At 38.9% G+C, this 17905-nt stretch overlaps 1 protein-coding gene across 2 annotated transcripts in view; it reads right to left on the reverse strand.

The window, feature by feature from the left end:
• Positions 1–17905, reverse strand: part of LOC142342487 (uncharacterized) — a 109364-nt gene that overhangs the window by 33246 nt on the left and 58213 nt on the right. The window contains exons 1-2 of one of the 2 annotated variants that reach the window (XM_075393831.1): positions 12239–12416; positions 11769–11870 (exon numbers count right to left, since the gene is read on the reverse strand). The exons of the other annotated variant lie outside the window; for it this stretch is intronic. Coding sequence (XP_075249946.1) covers positions 11769–11870; positions 12239–12305 — 169 coding nt within the window. The 5' untranslated portion in view covers positions 12306–12416. Of the gene's footprint in view, positions 1–11768; positions 11871–12238; positions 12417–17905 lie in introns of those variants that run through there. 2 annotated transcript variants of the gene reach the window in all.

Genomic DNA, 17905 nt, shown 5'->3' on the forward strand with positions numbered 1-17905 from the left:
GTTAGGAGGGAATTAAAAACTATGAAAGTAATTACGAAAAGAACTGGAATTAAAAAAATGCAAAGCAAGTCCAGTGACTTGATGCCTTTTTTATTATTAGTTTTCCAACGAAAACAAAAATTTTGTCAGAGGCGCGACATAAACTTTTGAAAACTCGGCAATGAACTCATTAAATTGATTGCATAGCAAGTTCAGTAACTTGATGCGGCGGTTTGGAAGGAATTAACTACTATGAAACTAATTACGAAAAGAACGAATTAAAATGCAAAGCAAGTTCAGTAACTTGATGCAAAATGGAGCAGCTAAGTATCTATCAAGAGAAAAATCCGAAAGCATAGCCCTTTATTAACTAGTCAAACGATTACAAAGAGAACATTAAAATTTTAAGCTTTTTACCAAATAAGTCCAGCATACAGATATTAGGAATGCTCAGAAATTGAACACAAATTCACCATAAAACTTCTGTTCAATTGATGTGGTTTTCGTATTGAAAAATCTTTAAAGTGAAATACTTTACGGAGCGAAGTTACTGGAACAAGTTTTTTATTTGTGCCTTCAGAAACTGAGTAGAAGACGCCTTTAAAGAGTCCAATTTTTTCAACAACATCAAAATTTCTAACGCTGGCCATTAGTTTGTCAGGGAAAGGACGATTGGGAAATTTTACAAAATACTCTATTTGGCCAAATTTTTCTTCATTTTCATCGAAGAAGTAAACATAGCAATTTCCCAGCCTGGATCTTCTGTAAGCTTCGCAATCAAAGTAAACATTTTTTATTGTCACTCGATTGAAAAATTTCCCATCAGGGTATTGTTTTCGTCCTTCTTTGACCGCTTCTGTCTCACGGAACTCATTGTCATAACATTCATCAGCGACGTTTGAGCATCCAACAAATCTGTCAAAAAGGGTTTTCAATTTCGGGTTAAAAACTTCTTTTTGAGCTAATTTTTGACGCTGCAAAAATCGTCTTCTGAATGCGATCCACTAAAATGCTGCGAAAGTAATCTGTTGGCGGCCTCAAAACTCATAGCAAAGTAGCAGCAGAGAGGCCCAAATCTCCTGACCTGGTCTGCAAAATGTCTCAGACAATGTACATTGATAGTTTCAATTTTCTCATTTCCCATATGAACTGATACAATTTCCTCGCAAAATTCATTGAGAAGCTTTTCTGAAATTCTAGTTGTAGCTTCGCAGCTGGATTCTAACAGCAGACGGATACCAAAAACCAATTTCGAAAGATGCGAGAACAAAAAAGAGGGAAATCTGTTCATAAATACAATAGGACTTATATAAAAAAACCAATTGAAGTGTTCGTTTGCTTTGAACTGAGGCATATCGTCAAGAGACCTGATCTTTCTTGAAAACTCGACCATTTCTCTAGGGCAGCACATGTTAGAAACAACAATGCTAATTTTGATTTTTTCTTCAGTGTTCAGTTCTTTAAAGCAAAGCCGCAGAAGGTCAGGGAAAACACCGAGTAACACACAGTGAATATAATCAATTGGCGCGGTAAGTGGAAGGCCATCAATTATTGAGGAAAAAGCACTTCTACCTTTAAGACGAACAACATTATAGAGCGTATCAGCTTCAAAAACTTCGGTTAATTTTATGAAGTTATTATTTACTGATTGTTCCCGTACATCACCACACTGGTCCGATGGATAATAGGAATGGGTTTTTCCTATCGTTTTTCCGGGCACAGTGCAATAATGGCATCCGTAATAGCCATTGAACTTGAACATATTGAGAATATGGCTTTTCGCGCCAAGATCAGATAATAACAGCCGAACTTTAAAGGATACACAGATAGTACAATTATCAACGCTGTCATAAACCTCTACAGAAGATAGCAGTTCTCCCTTCACAAACGGAACAATTTCAAACCAATCGGGTTGACCTCCACCAACGAATAGCGCTGCCAGAACAATATTTTTCTGGGACATCCTAAGACGAGGGGGCAAATCGGCAATTTGAACCCAAATGGGCCACAATTCTTTCCTCATGGTTGATTCTTTGATGCTGACTCCGTCAGAGAAAAAAACTAAACTGATTTTGATTGCACCGTTGTTGTCTTTTTTCACAAAAGGAAAGACATTGGTGTTGAAATCTGAGTTTGGCTCCCTTTGTCGATTTAATGAAAGTTTGAAAATGGCTGGCAAATTTTTCTGAACCAAAAATCGCAATTGAAATCTGAAGTCCAGTACACAAAAAGAATAGCGCTCTTTTTTGCGAAAGCAGCGTATCTGCTCTTGAAAATTCTGTTTGATTTTCTTAATACGAGAGTAACCAGAAGGAAAACAATTATCAGATGGAAGAAAAGCTTTTATCAAACTGTGAACAGAAGAAGCACACACATCCGAGAGATTAAACCGAGAACACAATAAATCAGTCAAGATAGCAGCTTCTTCAGCTGTTAGTTCGCTACCGTCAAAAAGTTTTTCTGTTACCGAACTCGATTTTTCTTCAATACAATGGGAAAAAGAAATCTCGGAGTCTGATAGATCGGGCATATCCGGAGGCACTTCCAAATCCTCCCCGGCTCCACCAGATTTTTCTAAAGAGGGGTAAACAATGTTTGGTACGGGAAATATCCCCTTGATTGAAGGAGAAAACTTTTCGCTGCCTACATCACAGTCAGAATCTGTTAAAACATAACTATTTGTTGGAGACTCATCTTCAGACTCTTGGACAGATTCGGTGTCAGCACATGACATAGATGACACATCAGAAGCAATTTTGGGTGAATTTTCTGTACTTAGAGGACTACTTGTAGCAGCGTTAAATATTTCGATCAATTCACGTCCCCTGATCCTTCTTTTCTTAAGTACAGGCTCTTCAGTAATGTATACAGGACTTTCCACAGTGTCAGATCTTAAACTCAAGAGTTCTTCGTCAGCAAGATCAGTTATTAGGTCACCAAGCAGCAAATCAAAGGCAACTTCGAATAATAAGTTATCAGTTTTTGAGATTTCGCAAGTCCTGCAGAGACAACTGTTGAATTCGAAGAATTCGGGGCCGTATTTTACGAACAACTCGTCACCAGGGCTTATGCGTCGTTTCACTTTCAATTGAACTATGCCAGTATCACTTGTGAAATCGTACTCACAATTTGGAGTACAGTCAGAATTCACAAACCTTACGGGTCCCAGCAAAAGCAGTTGCTCTCCGGTACGTTCGGAAGACATTACGGATAGATCAGTAACGACTCCGTCAGGTATCGCCGCAACAAAACCCACAGGATTTCTCCTCATAACAGCTGGGGGTCTTAAAATAGTTTTCCCTTTGTATATGAGCCGATAACCACCAAAAGGATCATGCTGGATTTCAAAATTGGGAGAGAGTTCTTTGTAAGACCTAGTAATAGCATCATAAGTGTTTTTCCACTTGGCTTCTTTCTTTAATTTCCGCTCAAAAATTGTTTCCAGCATAGGTTCAATGGTCTTCATCGCGGGCTGGTCTGGCGTTTCAACCAATCTTTGAACAGCAAACAAATCGCATTGCGCCAGAAGTTATGCTTTTTTGGCAGCATAACTTCTAAAAAAAGAGGAGAAATGGTAATGTCGAGTTTCAAATTTTTTAAAACATAATTTCAAAAAAACGGAAACCATCAAAGAGTTTTTAGTTTAAAATGACGAAGATTGCCTTTGGGACTCAGTTGAATGAAAACAAAAACAAAACCAATTAAATTAAGAAAACTTTCCGAACAGACAAATAGTACACAACGTTTAAGTCTAACTTATAACCGCAACAAAACTAACTCAAAATTTTTAACTTTACCGCCTTTAAATACAAGGCACCTGAAGCAACATTTTGAAATCTCAGACAGAGGAAACACTGGAATGAACAAAGTAGGGGGTAGTAATTTGGTGAACACAAAAAAACCAACTAAACGACTGATACTTCATCATTATCTCTAGCGATTCAAATGATAAAAGCAAAAACAAAAACAAGAGGAAGAGGGATTTTTCGTTTCGTATCAGTTTACTTTAAATTCTCTGATCCTTTTGGATTTCTAATTGATACGCTAATTGCTCATGCTCATTGCTACGGTCTCCATCGTAGTAGTTGCTTACAGTTGTCGGTGCATTGTTACCTATATAATTTCCGCTATCACCGTCAGAAGTGTCAGATGTTCCAATATTGCCACCCTGATCACCACTACGGCGTTCGATTGATTTGATTTCGTTTGCCCTATTGTTTACGCTCACCTTGGGCAGCTCGTACATGTGGACCCACTTGTTATCAAACTTCAACCGGAACAGATCTAAATCCCAAAAAAGTCATCGAAAAAGTAATATAAAAGATAAAAAGTAAATAGTAAAAAGATAAAAGTTCAAGACTAATGGAATGCAGATTAGTGCTCGAAACAATTATTCACCAACTTAGTCTACTGAATTACAGAAACTTTCTTGTGCTCACGGTACGCAAACCTTTGAAAAGCTCCTTCCTAACTGGGGAGAAGTCAGTTCGAGTGACTGCCCCTTGCCTCTGTTTTTCCTCAGGGGACAGCATGTGGAGTTTAATCTCTTCTGTTGTCCACAGAAGTTTGCAAGCATTTCTGCCAATGAGTTGTGGTGTTGAACCACCTACTAGTGCCAGGTCTTTCCCTGTTCCTGGTCCAGTTGTTATGGGAAGCAATGGATTATCACTCTCCGGAAAGCTTTTAGCTTTTGGACGCTGGACACCCAGTTTTGAGACCTCCGCCGTCTAAAGAAATCAATACCAAACTCTCATGTCTAAGCTAATAAAAAAAGCAAAATAATCTCAACAGCACGCAAGTAACATCATAAAACCAGCCAACATCATAATGAGATCAATTTCGTACTAACCAATTGCTTAACAGCATTCGTTGAGATCTGAATTTCTCGGTAATTGCGATTGGAAATCGCCTTAAGTTCCGGTCGTAATTCACTCATGCAATTGATAATCAACTGCGCGGCCTCCATGATTTTGTCCGCTGCCGCCTTTATTGAATCTGACGCCTCACGATCAATTTTGCGTTGCTTTAATTCCTTTGCCTCGCCAGGGTTTATTGTTTTGGCCCTTTTGACTTTTTTGCAGTTTCCGGGAGTCGACGAAACTATCTTCGGCGCAGCAGGATCGACTGACTCGGCTTCACAATTTTTCTTAAAACAAGAAACTTTCTATGCAAAAAAAACTTCAGCTTGAAATACAATCAAAATTAAATCTGAGTTTTTGCTATCACGCTGCAATCCGGTTCTTCATTCTCTTGAATCTCACTTAGGGTTTTCGAAACGTCTTGAGGATCCAGCAACACAAAAGGTTGAGAATGAGGACTCTGCTCAGCATCATTGACCTCTTCTCCGTGGGGAGCGACGTTTTCGTTGCCACTCTTTTGAGCTAATTCCAACTTCCGTCGGGAACCTTGTGGCCCAACGTTTTGACTGATCAAGATTTGGTCAATATATTCGTAAACAGTTAAGTCTGGATCTACCGGCACGTTTATTAGAGGCTGAAAGCTCGTATTTCCTTCAGCGTCTTTTATTTGAACGCACGCGTCTCTCATGTGCTCATAACATAATCTCTCAAGTCCAACTGCCAGAACTAATGCCGTCCACACATACGACTTGGTTTTAGGATTCTTTTTGATCCATTTTATGTTCACATAATCATCCCGCTAGAAAAACGTTTATTTAGAAAAATTCATTTAAGTAAATTTCGATTCAAAGAAACTCTCACTTTTATGTAGCGGCGCTCTCGTATCTCCATGCAAATAGAATCACATCGTGACCAAACTAAGCTGCATTTTTGATCTTCGAAGTACACCAACCAAAACTTGTTTTGGAGTTGCTGCTTGATGATCTCTAAAGCTTCTGCTGCTAGTTTTCTATCGTTCGCACTTAGTCCCCGATTACTTCTTTGTGGTCTACTTTCTTGCGACTAAAAAATCATTTAGAAAAATAGCAAAACTACAATAATAATGGTAGTGATAATAAAAAAAATATATAGTGATAATAGAAAATAGCCGCAAAAAATTTGTAGATCTGTAGTCTCAAAAAAAAACAGACCAAAAAAATTGTCTTTTCATTGAAGGCTGATATGTTATATTTTGATAAAAACCTGTATAAGTTATTGCTGCCTATATTAGCTGTTCTCAAATAACCTTCATTTAGTGTGACACACACCCATTTGACCTTATCTCTAAATAAAAGTAAGTAACAGTCAATTTCAAAGTGAGGAAGTCATTTTTGCGAGTGAGCTAAATCAAGTGTGACCAAAAACTTAATCACGCGAATGAGCAAAAAAACTAGCTCCACTAAGATCAAAAAATGACGTCACAAACGCACTTCAGTTGAAATTGCATGAACTAATGAACAAAAAGCAAATTTGAAGTGGTTGTGACGTCATATGGTCGTAACAAAATCGCGACAACGAAATAAAAAAAGCCCAATAATAGCCCCAGCAATCGCTTTGCGGCTGTTAATAAGAAAATGAACGTTCGGCCTTCACTCAGCGGACAGTGGAGCAAGCATCATCAGGAAACAAATGTTATTTGTAAAACCAAATTATTTATTAAACTATAGCAGGTAATTTTTTTTCCGCCTGGGGAACGCACGAAAGTCTGGACTTGAACGCACGAAAGTCTGAACATGAACGCACAAAAAATTTTCGTGCGTTCATGTCCAGACTTTCGTGCGTTCATGTCCAGACCATCGTGCGGTCACCAGACCATCGTGCGTCCATGTCCAGACCATCGTGCATTTATCCGTGTTTCCAGACCGTGTAATTTTGAACGCACGACACCCACTTTGTGCGTTCACTTCGGTCTGGGCATATCTGTCTTCGGTTTGGGACCTCAGCCTGGGAAGAAAATAGTCTGCGCCCGGGGGTCATAAAAGATTTATGCTCACTAAGCTCATTTCAAATTAAAACAATGGGCTCACACAATAATGGAGTTAAAAGGCTCTTGAGGCAACAGTTCTGTCATAAAGAGGTTGTTAATATTTCACAAAAAATGGACCATTTCAAGCCCAAATGTTTTATAGCTTTATAACGACCCAACAAATGGCAACAAATCAGAACCGTATCTAAATATAAAGACACACACACACACACACACACACACACACACACACACACATATATATATATATATATATATATATATATATATATAGAAATTAGTAAAAACTAAAACGTAACAAAATTAAATAAAAACTAACATTGGCTGCGTCTTCCCGACCATTGCCTAAATTGTCTTCCCGAGCATTGCCATTTTCTTCGTATAAATGTACTGACTGATAACTCGTAGAAGTTGCTCCACCATCAAAATGATAACTACTAGAAATTGCTCGTCCTTCGAAATGATAACTACCAGAATTTGTTACGACTGCAGGCTGATAAGTACTATTTGCTGGACTTGAATTGACATACTCGTTTGGTGCCGCATTATTACTTTCTCGTGTAGCTGGAATTTGTTGAACGATTCGTACTCTTTTTGACTCTTGTGACATTTTTGAATAACTGCGTTGAGTATTTCTAGCGCACAAGCTGATTCAAGACAATATCTGAAATAAAATTAGCTTAAAGGTAATTAGTCTTGTTTTGACCGCTATGAACAACATTATTTTCATTTCGTAACTGACGATCACATCAGAGACATTAGGCAGCGTCTCTGGCAGTTTCTGAACACTGCACGTGGATCTGGAACGGAGGTGCCACGGTGGCTGGTGGTGAGACTTGATAGCCATTGCGTGTAGTGACTCGACAGGTTGTTAGCTAAGCTCGAAACGGTGCAGACAGAGATTCCATATTTAACAAACAGATAGTTTCCCCCAAAGAATTGTTGGGGGGGGGGGTTGGGAGAAGTAGAAGACTGAATGAATACCGGAAGATTAAATTCAATTCCGGAAGATTGAATTACAGATTGAGTTACAACAATTAACACCACTCATTAGCACCACTCATTAACACCACTCATGTACATAGTTATGGCTCAGTTAATTCTATTGATAATTGTGCTACGATGAGATCGCTCGCTCCGGCTAACGACTTTCAGCTCATTTTCTCCAGACTAATTGAATTGATCAAAACCAGCCAATACACCAGCCCCAGCCACTCCCCTCAAAATGATAGCTCCGGCTCCCTTCATCATGGACATGAATCCTTCATTCTTCATAATCTTCATCGCACAGTCAATTGATCGCTTATACTTGACAGCTTGTCCAGATGTCATCATCATCATTGTCCAGATGTCGTCTAATGGTATCTATGGGGTATCTATGAGTCCTGCAGTCACCGTCACACCGTATCCCAAGCAGAAGGACAGCAATAAATTGGCGTTCTCTCCCAAGAAGTTCTCCCAAGTTGGCGTTCTCTTCAATGTATCGTACATGCCGAAGTCACCGCTAGCAATGTTTTTACTGAAGTTGACTACGTAAGGATCTTTTTTGTTGGGTTTGAAGAGAGCTTAAATCGCAAAATTAAGAGTTTGCGTTGGAAAGTATCTAATACAATCAATAACGGAATCAATAACTTCCAGACACAATCAATAACTTCAATAACTTCATAAGACAGACACAATCAATAACGCAATCAATAACTTCCAGACACAATCAATAACCTCCCTAACTCGACAATTTCAGCGGTTCAAAATTTTCATTCGAATTATTACGTTTTAAAGATGATATTTCGACAAATTCGGTAAATGATATTGTAAATTCGGTATATAAATTTTAAAATTTTTAGCGGGTCGATCAATTAATAAAACGGAAATTTCCGTTCAATTTTAGCGGCGGCCGTTCAAAATTTTCCGTTCAATTAATAAATGATTAGATATAAATTATAACTTTGCAGCTCAAACTTGCAAAATGCACACCTTTGGTAACTCTTGCGCTGGTGTAATAAAGTCTATTTAGTTAAGTCAAACTAGTTATAAATCAGACGCGGTTATAAATACGCACGTCTGCAAGGCTCAATCGTGAAGTTGTTATAACCATGTAAGTTATTACCACTAACCAGCCGTCAGCACCACAATACGTGTGTGTATTCGATTCAGTTTATTGATTAAACACATACAAACTATCTCAACGCGAACGCAAGTTTGAATCGGTAAAAGAAACGTAAGAATTGAAGATTATTGACACAATCTTCATAAGACACAAAAGACACAATCAATAACTTGATAAGACACAATCAATAACTTCCAGCTTTGACCATCTCATCTTGGTTCTGTAAAAGCAATTTGACTCTTTCGATGGGAGCAGCAGCTGTCTTTGAGATTATTGCAGCAGCTCCGGCAAGGGCGAAATCTTCGAAAAAAGAAAGCTTGGGCTTTCCAGTTTGACTAGCAGCTATGAGAAGCATATTGACTGACTAGGTTTGCTGTTTAAATCGTTACTTTCTTCTTTTGACGACAGTAATATTGCTTCTGGACCCTGTTGGAACTGTTTCATTTTTACTTAAACTTGAATATCCAATTCTATCATTCAAATTATATTAATCTTTGTTTTTGTTAGCTTAAGGTGTGTTTCCCGTTATACCCCCCACTACCTTTCCCCCCACAAAATTACCCCCCCCCCTTATGGTATAACTAACACGAGTGAGGGAGTACGTTATGAGCACTAAATTTTGATCACGTGTATAACATGATTAAATGGAACAGTTCCTCCCTGTTAAATATGGTCGATCCCGATCCAAATGCGATAAATGATAAGCAAATTAGAACAACATTAGAATAAGAGAATAGGAGAAGATCATTAAGAGCGCGATTTATGAGCAATTAGAATAAGCAACGGTTAATGGCGATTACAACGAAAGTAACCACGTAATCCAGTAAACAAACTAAAGTAAAACAAAGAAGTAAAAATGGAACAGTAAAAATGGAAGTAAAAGTAAAAATGGATTAAATGTTCCATTTAATCGTGTATAACGTGATTAAATGGAACAGTTCCTCCCTGTTAAATATGGTCGATCCCGATCCAAATGCGATAAATGATAAGCAAATTAGAACAACATTAGAAAAAGAGAATAAGAGAAGATCATTAAGAGCGCGATTTATGAGCAATTAGAATAAGCAACGGTTAATGGCGATTACAACGAAAGTAACCACGTAATCTAGTAAACAAACTAAAGTAAAACAAAGAAGTAAAAAACAAGTATCCGTCAAACTATAAACAATGAAGACTAAACGCAATGCAACAACTAATTCAAGTGAACAACTGAAGATGATGATGATTTTGTAGATGACTTTACGCTTGTTGACCCCGACTTTGATCCCGACGACTTTGACCCCGACTTTGATCCCGACGACTTTGGCCCCGACTTTGATCCCGACGACTTCGACCCCGACCCCGACGACTTTGACTTCGACTCACACCTCAATCTCAAATTAACAGAATTATGAACCCTTTGATGATGTCTCTTTAAATTCGCAGAATAGATAGTTTTGAATTGGCATAGATCACATTTCGTAGGCCTGATGCTTTTCTGGTGAACGCGGGCAACGTGCTTTGCAGTGATATACTGCGCACGAGATTCATACGCACAAATCCCGCATTCAAATCGCCTCCCCTTGCGTTCATTCACTACAGTACTCGCATCAGGTGCCCGTCTTTTGCGCAAATTGCGTACAAGATCCATTCGTTTGTTATCGATATCGAACACCTTCCTGACTGTTAGAATTCCATGGCACGACTTCTCTTCCGGATCCGCAACTACAAACATAAGTTCCTGCCTGCATTTCATAATCGACTCGTGTAACTCAACCGTAATAACAACCTGTTCCATCTTCTTGATACACAATTCAATCAAATCAAAGTCAGTTCAACAAACACAAATTTCTATTACAAGTCTCAATCAAATCTGAAATACACAACATATGAAGACCATTGAGTCTACGATTCAAACACTGGAAAAGGGTTAACATAAATACACTGGTGCATTCACATCAATCAGGTAGAAACGGCGGAGGTCGGTGGAGGTCGGCGGAGGTCGGAAGTCGGCGGAGGTCGGTGGAAGTCGGCGGAGGTCGGAAGTCGGCGGAGGTCGGCGGAGGTCGGTGGAAGTCGGCGGAGGTCGGTGGAAGTCGGTGGAAGTCGGCGGAGGTCGGCGGAGGTCGGTGGAAGTCGGTGGAAGTCGGCGGAGGTCGGAAGTCGGTGGAAGTCGGCGGAGGTCGGTGGAAGTCGGCGGAGGTCGGAAGTCGGTGGAAGTCGGCGGAGGTCGGTGGAAGTCGGCGGAGGTCGGAAGTCGGTGGAAGTCGGCGGAGGTCGGTGGAAGTCGGCGGAGGTCGGAAGTCGGTGGAAGTCGGCGGAGGTCGGAAGTCGGTGGAAGTCGGCGGAGGTCGGTGGAAGTCGGCGGATGTCGGAAGTCGGCGGAGGTCGGCGGAAGTCGGTGGAAGTCGATGTGTCAGTTAATTGTAGTGTAGTATGTACAAGTTAAGCTAGAATGCAGCTCCGGGTATCGCCACGTTGAAAATTTCATGCATGATATCAGTCATTCGAAATTTTCAAAATTTGCTATGTACAGTCTGTTAGTTCTTCATATGTACAGTCTGATGTGAAACATTCTGTGCAGTTTTAACCAATAATGTAAATGATGCTGCGAAGCAAAAAAACAGACTGGGATGTTTCTTAATCGACTCTGGGCAGACTGGCAAAAGTATTTATACTGCTATTTGTCTGCTACAGTAATGGTTACAATTGAAAATCAATTGTACAGCGCTGAAACCCACTGCGACCGAAGTCCGGGTTGAAGCAAATTTCCGCAAAATAATGATTTTGTGTATAATAAACGAACAGTTGAACTTACTAAGTGTCTCCCAATTACACCTCTTGCCTATAGGCGTCGGGTTGTTTCCTTGCGATGTGCCACGTCTCTCAACATATACCTCCGACTCATCTTCACCGAAAACTGAAACGGACATGTTGGAACTGTGTAGACTGTCTCGCAACCAAGGGAAATTTACCACCCCAAGGAGGGGGGGGGATGGTTATAGGTTGTATGAACACTGAGGGGAAGGGGGTATGTGGATTGGCTATACTGGTAAAGACCCGAAATTATAGCCCCGATTCATCCTATCGAAATGGGGGGTTCGTCAACGGGGGGGGGGGGGGTGTTTTTAAAAGTTGTGGGGGGATGAGGTTGCTTCTATCGCCCAAAAATGGGTCATTCCTTGTTGATAAACAAGTGTTTGTACCTCAATCGAGATCGACTCAACCTTGGGTGTCACAGCTATTCTGACAAATACACTAAAAACTAAAAACGAACCAAAAACTTACCCATCGTACTTGAAAGTGCCAACACGAAAACAAAGAAATAGACTGATTCAAGGAAAATTAGCTTCATTTTTCCCTATCTTCTCGAAGTTAAATAGGGGAAACTTGTTTCGTGAAACGAATTACGTGAAAATACGAGTTTCTGTGAAAACGAGATTTTCCCGCTGGTTTTCGGTTTGAGGCAATATTGACTCATAGACTGTTCAACTTCTAAAGCAATACATTTGACATGCTATTTGACTTTTAAAAACCCTCGTGAATTTTTTTCTGCCCTCACAGCATGCTAGAAGATAATTTGTAGCCCCCCGAGCAATAAAGGCTTCTAGATTGCACAGATCAAGGTTTCTAAACTATAATTCAACGGCAGTACCTCCCCCCCCCCTCCGCCAGTTTCACCAGATGAAAAATAATTGTGGAGCTGATTGCATGCTCCAAAACTTCCTACCACCACCTAAAAACACGGGAAACGCACCAAAGCAGGACACAAACGCATCGGGTCTTTCCCATTATAGCCCCCCAGCTTAATGATCAGATAACCTATAGCCCCAATCATGGTAATTATACCATAATGGAGAGGGGGCTATAATTTCATGGGGGCTATAATGCGAAAGACGCAACGCATTGAAATTGAGGTTTCGTTCTGTGGACACCAGAAAACCAAGCATATAGATAAACTTTTAATTTCATGGGGGCTATAATTTCATGGGGGCTATAATGCGAAAGACGCAACGCATTGAAATTGAGGTTTCGTTCTGTGGACACCAGAAAACCAAGCATATAGATAAACTTTTAAGCAGGACACAAACGCATCGGGTCTTTCCCATTATAGCCCCCCAGCTTAATGATCAGATAACCTATAGCCCCAATCATGGTAATTATACCATAATGGAGAGGGGGCTATAATTTCATGGGGGCTATAATGCGAAAGACGCAACGCATTGAAATTGAGGTTTCGTTCTGTGGACACCAGAAAACCAAGCATATAGATAAACTTTTTTGGAAGGAACATTGTTCATCCACTCACGATGTACACGAAAAATGACCAAGTTGCTCGGCATCAAAACGCAAATGAAAGCTGTGCTTGAGCGAACAATTGTTTCGACATAAACTTTATGATAACGCGCTCAATTTTCCTTAATTTCATCTCCATAGACTTTGTTGATCATTCCGATTCCTGGCCGCATGTCATTTCTTTTTTAAATTATGCTTTTCAATTCAATTTGTGATTCAAAAGCGTATTATGAGACCCTTCGTAATATGAATTGTTTCTCTGTTTTTACTTTCTTTCAAAGAGTTGATACCCCGCCACTAGCCCTCGTTCAGATGCGGCTGTTTCCCAAACCAATAGTGATCTGATAACTAGACAGCCCTGATTAAAACCTGATTGCCTCCCTCCGAATTCTACGCTGCTTCACCATTAGATTGCTAACTGATTTCGTTTGGTCACGCTTGGCGATAGTGACGACGGCTCCACCAGTGAAAATGACAAAACATGTCAAAATAACGAAATTTATTGCTGGCCAATAAGAATTGAGAAAATTTTAATACTGTTTTCCTATTGGTTGACTGCGCCATCATGCAAGCTCTCAACAAACTTTCTCTCCAGGTTTTAAAATATGAAAGGAACATTAGCATAAAGTATGCTCAGAAATATGTATTTTGGTGGTATGTATTTTGGCATGTAATCTAATATCACGTTTGTTTGTGAGAGATTGTTATCAAGTCCCACGGGCGCTCATTCATTTCCTTGTTCCACAAGTCATTCCCAAATGCGGTAAAGCATAGAATCTGGAGTTACATTATTTTGAAATTAGATTAATTGAACGCCCAATTTGTATTATTTTACATTTCTCAACCAATTAGATCGGTTGAAAGTTCTCTATTTTGATACGTCTATTTGTTGTGACGTCACCAAAAATGGCAGTCGTTTCAGACCAGTCTAGCAGAGATTAAGAATATATAGTTTTTCCTTCTGAATGACTATGCATTTAGCATTTCACTTACAATAGTTTCCATGTATTAAAATACGATGCGCACGTTACTTTAAATTTGCTTAGAAATCGCACAGAGCCGAAACGAAAAAAAATGTAATCTGAGTGAGTGCTGATGCTTTGCTCGGTTGTGATAGTTTTATATCGCAATCACTAATTCTAAATACGTTTCGTTCTGACCGATAGAAAACATCCCGGGTCGAGGTTTTTGGGTAAATTTTCGTAAGAAATGCGGTGAATGCGGTGAATTTTCGAAAGAAATGCGGTGATTGCGGTGAATGCGGTGAAAAAAAATAATTCACCGCTTTTCACCGCATTTCTTACAAAAATTCACCGCATAGACTATTATGGCAAATTAATGTAAGAAATGCGGTGAAAGCTGTGAATGCGGTGAATGCGGTGAAAAAAAATAATTCACCGCTTTTCGACCCCAGGCCTGGGTGTCAACGCTAAAAAGCGTTAAATTATGTGAGATTTTGTTGTGGGCTGAAGTATCTATATTAATTTCAATAAAGTAGTTGGATGCAGATGAAACTGGAAAGTGTTGAAAGCAGACAAAAGTAGTGAGAATATCAAAAAAAATTATTTTTAACCATTCTTTCTATATGATGGAGCAAACAAAACGACCCCCCAACCTAGGTTTTCGAACTCTTGTAGTAATCTACTTTCAAATTATACTTGCAATTTTTCAAAAAAATCAGTTGGATACAGATGAAACTGGAAAGTGTTGAAAGCAGACAAAACTAGTGAGAATATCAAAAAAATTTATTTTTAAACCATTTTTTCTTTATGATGGAGCAAATTATCGACCTCCAACCTAAGTTTTTGAACTTTTGCTTTAATCTACTTTCAAATTATTTTTGCAATTTTTGAAAAAAAGTCAGTTGCATGCAAGTGAAACTGCAAAGTGTTGAAAGCAAAAAAGTAGTGAAAATAACAAAAAAGTTTATTTTTAACCATTCTTTCTATATGATGGAACAAACAAAACGACCCCCAACCTAGGTTTTCGAACTCTTGTAGTAATCTATGTTCAATATATACTTCAAATTTTTCAAAAAAGTCAGTTGGATGCAGATGAAACTGGAATGTGTTGAAACCAGACAAAAGGAGTGAGAATATTAAAAAATTTCATTTTTGAAACATTTTTCGATATGATGGACCAAAGAAATCGACCCTTGATTTCCTTAGATTTTCGAACTCTTGTGGTAATCTATATTCAATATATACTTGCAAATTTTCAAAAAATCAGTTGGGTGCAATTGAAACTGGAAAGTTTTAATATCACGTTCAAGTGTTGGAGTCCTCTGATCTGCTAATGCTCAATCTAGCGGATCGGGAGGGGAGAAAGTGCCGATAAATGGTGATATATTTTCATCATCCGGACTTTATTCTAAAGTTGATTGCACCGATCCCACCACCGACACGTTGGTTGGCTGGAAAATTTTGCGTTACTTGCCATGCTTGGTTTCTTTGGGGGTGTTGTAACCTCCGAATCTGGGGAGGAGTTGTCGAAGCCATTGTATTTTGGGCTACGGCAATTTATATCAGAAGAGCGTTTGCTTCGCGGTGCTGTACTCATCGTAGGCGGAACCTGTTGTAACGCGGAAGTTGATGCATTTGGGGATGGAATGACGAGCTGGCTTTGTGAATCCGGGTGAGCCATTCCGTGCTGGTTCTTCAGGGCAGAAAGTTAGACATTTTTGGAATACGCCCCCGCATCGCGCGTGAACAAGAATAAGCTACGCCGCTGCCTGGGTCCCGTCGTCTGTGCTTCATCTTCTTGTCCCCTTCCAGCTTTCGCGAAGGCTTTTTGATATGGCTTTGAGTGCCTTTTGCGACCAATTTTGTGCAATTGCGTGGTCCGCGACTGTCAACATATACCTTTACAGGAGTCTGACGCTCTTGCTGTATCTCAAACTTTGCAATAGCGCCATTAAGGGCAAACACGGTCGTGTTTCTGATTTCTTTAATTGTGTATGTGGTTGGGCTACCCTGTTGCTAGTACCTCGTACAGTTCTTCAAAGTTTTTCTTCAAGCGACGTTTCCGGTGTACTTTGCGAGCCAAATTTACTTGTACTGCGCGTTCTGATAGCGGTATTGCTCTGCACAATGCGCTTCGAAGCAATCTTCACAATCTGCACTGTTTTTTGCTTTACTTGATTGTCTTTCTACCAAACCAATAGCTTGACGGTCGTTAACAGGAGCTTCGATAAATTCAATATGTTTTTAATAGCATAAGGTTTTTACTTGATGTCCTACAAGACATTTTGCTTAATCCTGACAACTAGAACGTGTAATTACTTGATTTCAAATCTACATGTCTAAAAAAATTAAATACCTTGGGTCCATTTTCTATTTCGAACATACACAGAGTAGGAATTTTTGAGTATTGGTCAATTGCATCTGAAAAGTATAAGTAGTAGTAGCTAAGCAGAGCTGGGGGGTGCAAAAAGACGTACCTATGTATAAAAGTTACGTATAGCCTATTTTCATCAATTTTCCAAAGGCGTACCTAACAAAATTGAGAGCAATAAACCTGTCATCTTATCGTAATTACCCAGGGGTAATTATCTTTATTACCCCAGGGAAATGCATCCAGTTTGCCGCTCTAATGCAGTTCAATTAACCTTATCTTCTTAATAAAATTCATCTGCAGAACTTTTGCTTTTCATCATTTTCTCATTTCAATCATTCGCGCAAAGTTTTCACAATTATAACTTTCATTCATTTACGTAATGAAAATACGATTTTGTCATTTTTCATTTCAATTCAGTCAATTTTTACTAGAATTTACACAATTTTTTGCTGATATACGTATTTTGTTCCAATTTTTTGAGAAAAACACCCAATTCCCACCAAAAATTACCCAATTATTGCAAAAAATACGCAATTATTGCCAAAAAATACCCAATTCCTGGCAAAAAAACCTAATTTTCGCCTAAAATACCCAATTATTGCAAAAAAATACCCAATTATTGCCAAAAATTACCCAATTATTGCCAAAAAATACTCAAATCGTTGTAATTAATACCCAACTCTTGCCAAAGTAAACAATTTTTGTCAAAAATTTCCCAATTCTTACCAAAATTTACCCAATTCGTGGCAAATAATACCCAATTCGTATAAAAAAATACCCAATTCTGGCCAAAATATACACAATTCTTAGCAAAAATTAATCAGTTTGAGCTCACAATACCCAGTTTTATCAGCATATCTCAACAAATTACCAAAAATTCTAAGAAACTAACTCAAATTTTTCCTAAATTGTTCTAATTTACCCCACTATTCCCACAATTGCTTAATTTCAGAACCTTACAAGTTTCAAAAGGTTTATTTTAATAAAGAAGTCTCTCACGTGATCCCATTAATTTTGTCTAGTGCTTTGTGAAATCTGATGAATACCCAATAACAAATTTACTGTGTCATCTGTTTAATGGGTCTAAAATTCTCACGTGATTAGACAATTAGTCACTATATTATCGTCACAATTGCTCCTAACAGTACGATTACATAATAGTTATCCACATTTACTTCAAAGAGTTGTCATAATTAGGTCATAATAACGTCACAATTACGTCATTCTGTCGTCACAATTACGTCAATATGTCGTCATAATTACGTCACATTCAACAAAGAACTTTTCATTTCCGTCTTTTTCTTTTTTCTGATTTACAGATTT

The sequence above is a fragment of the Convolutriloba macropyga genome, chromosome 7 (assembly GCF_964194025.1).
Source record: "Convolutriloba macropyga chromosome 7, txConMacr16.3, whole genome shotgun sequence".
Classification (NCBI taxonomy): Eukaryota; Metazoa; Xenacoelomorpha; order Acoela; family Convolutidae; genus Convolutriloba; species Convolutriloba macropyga.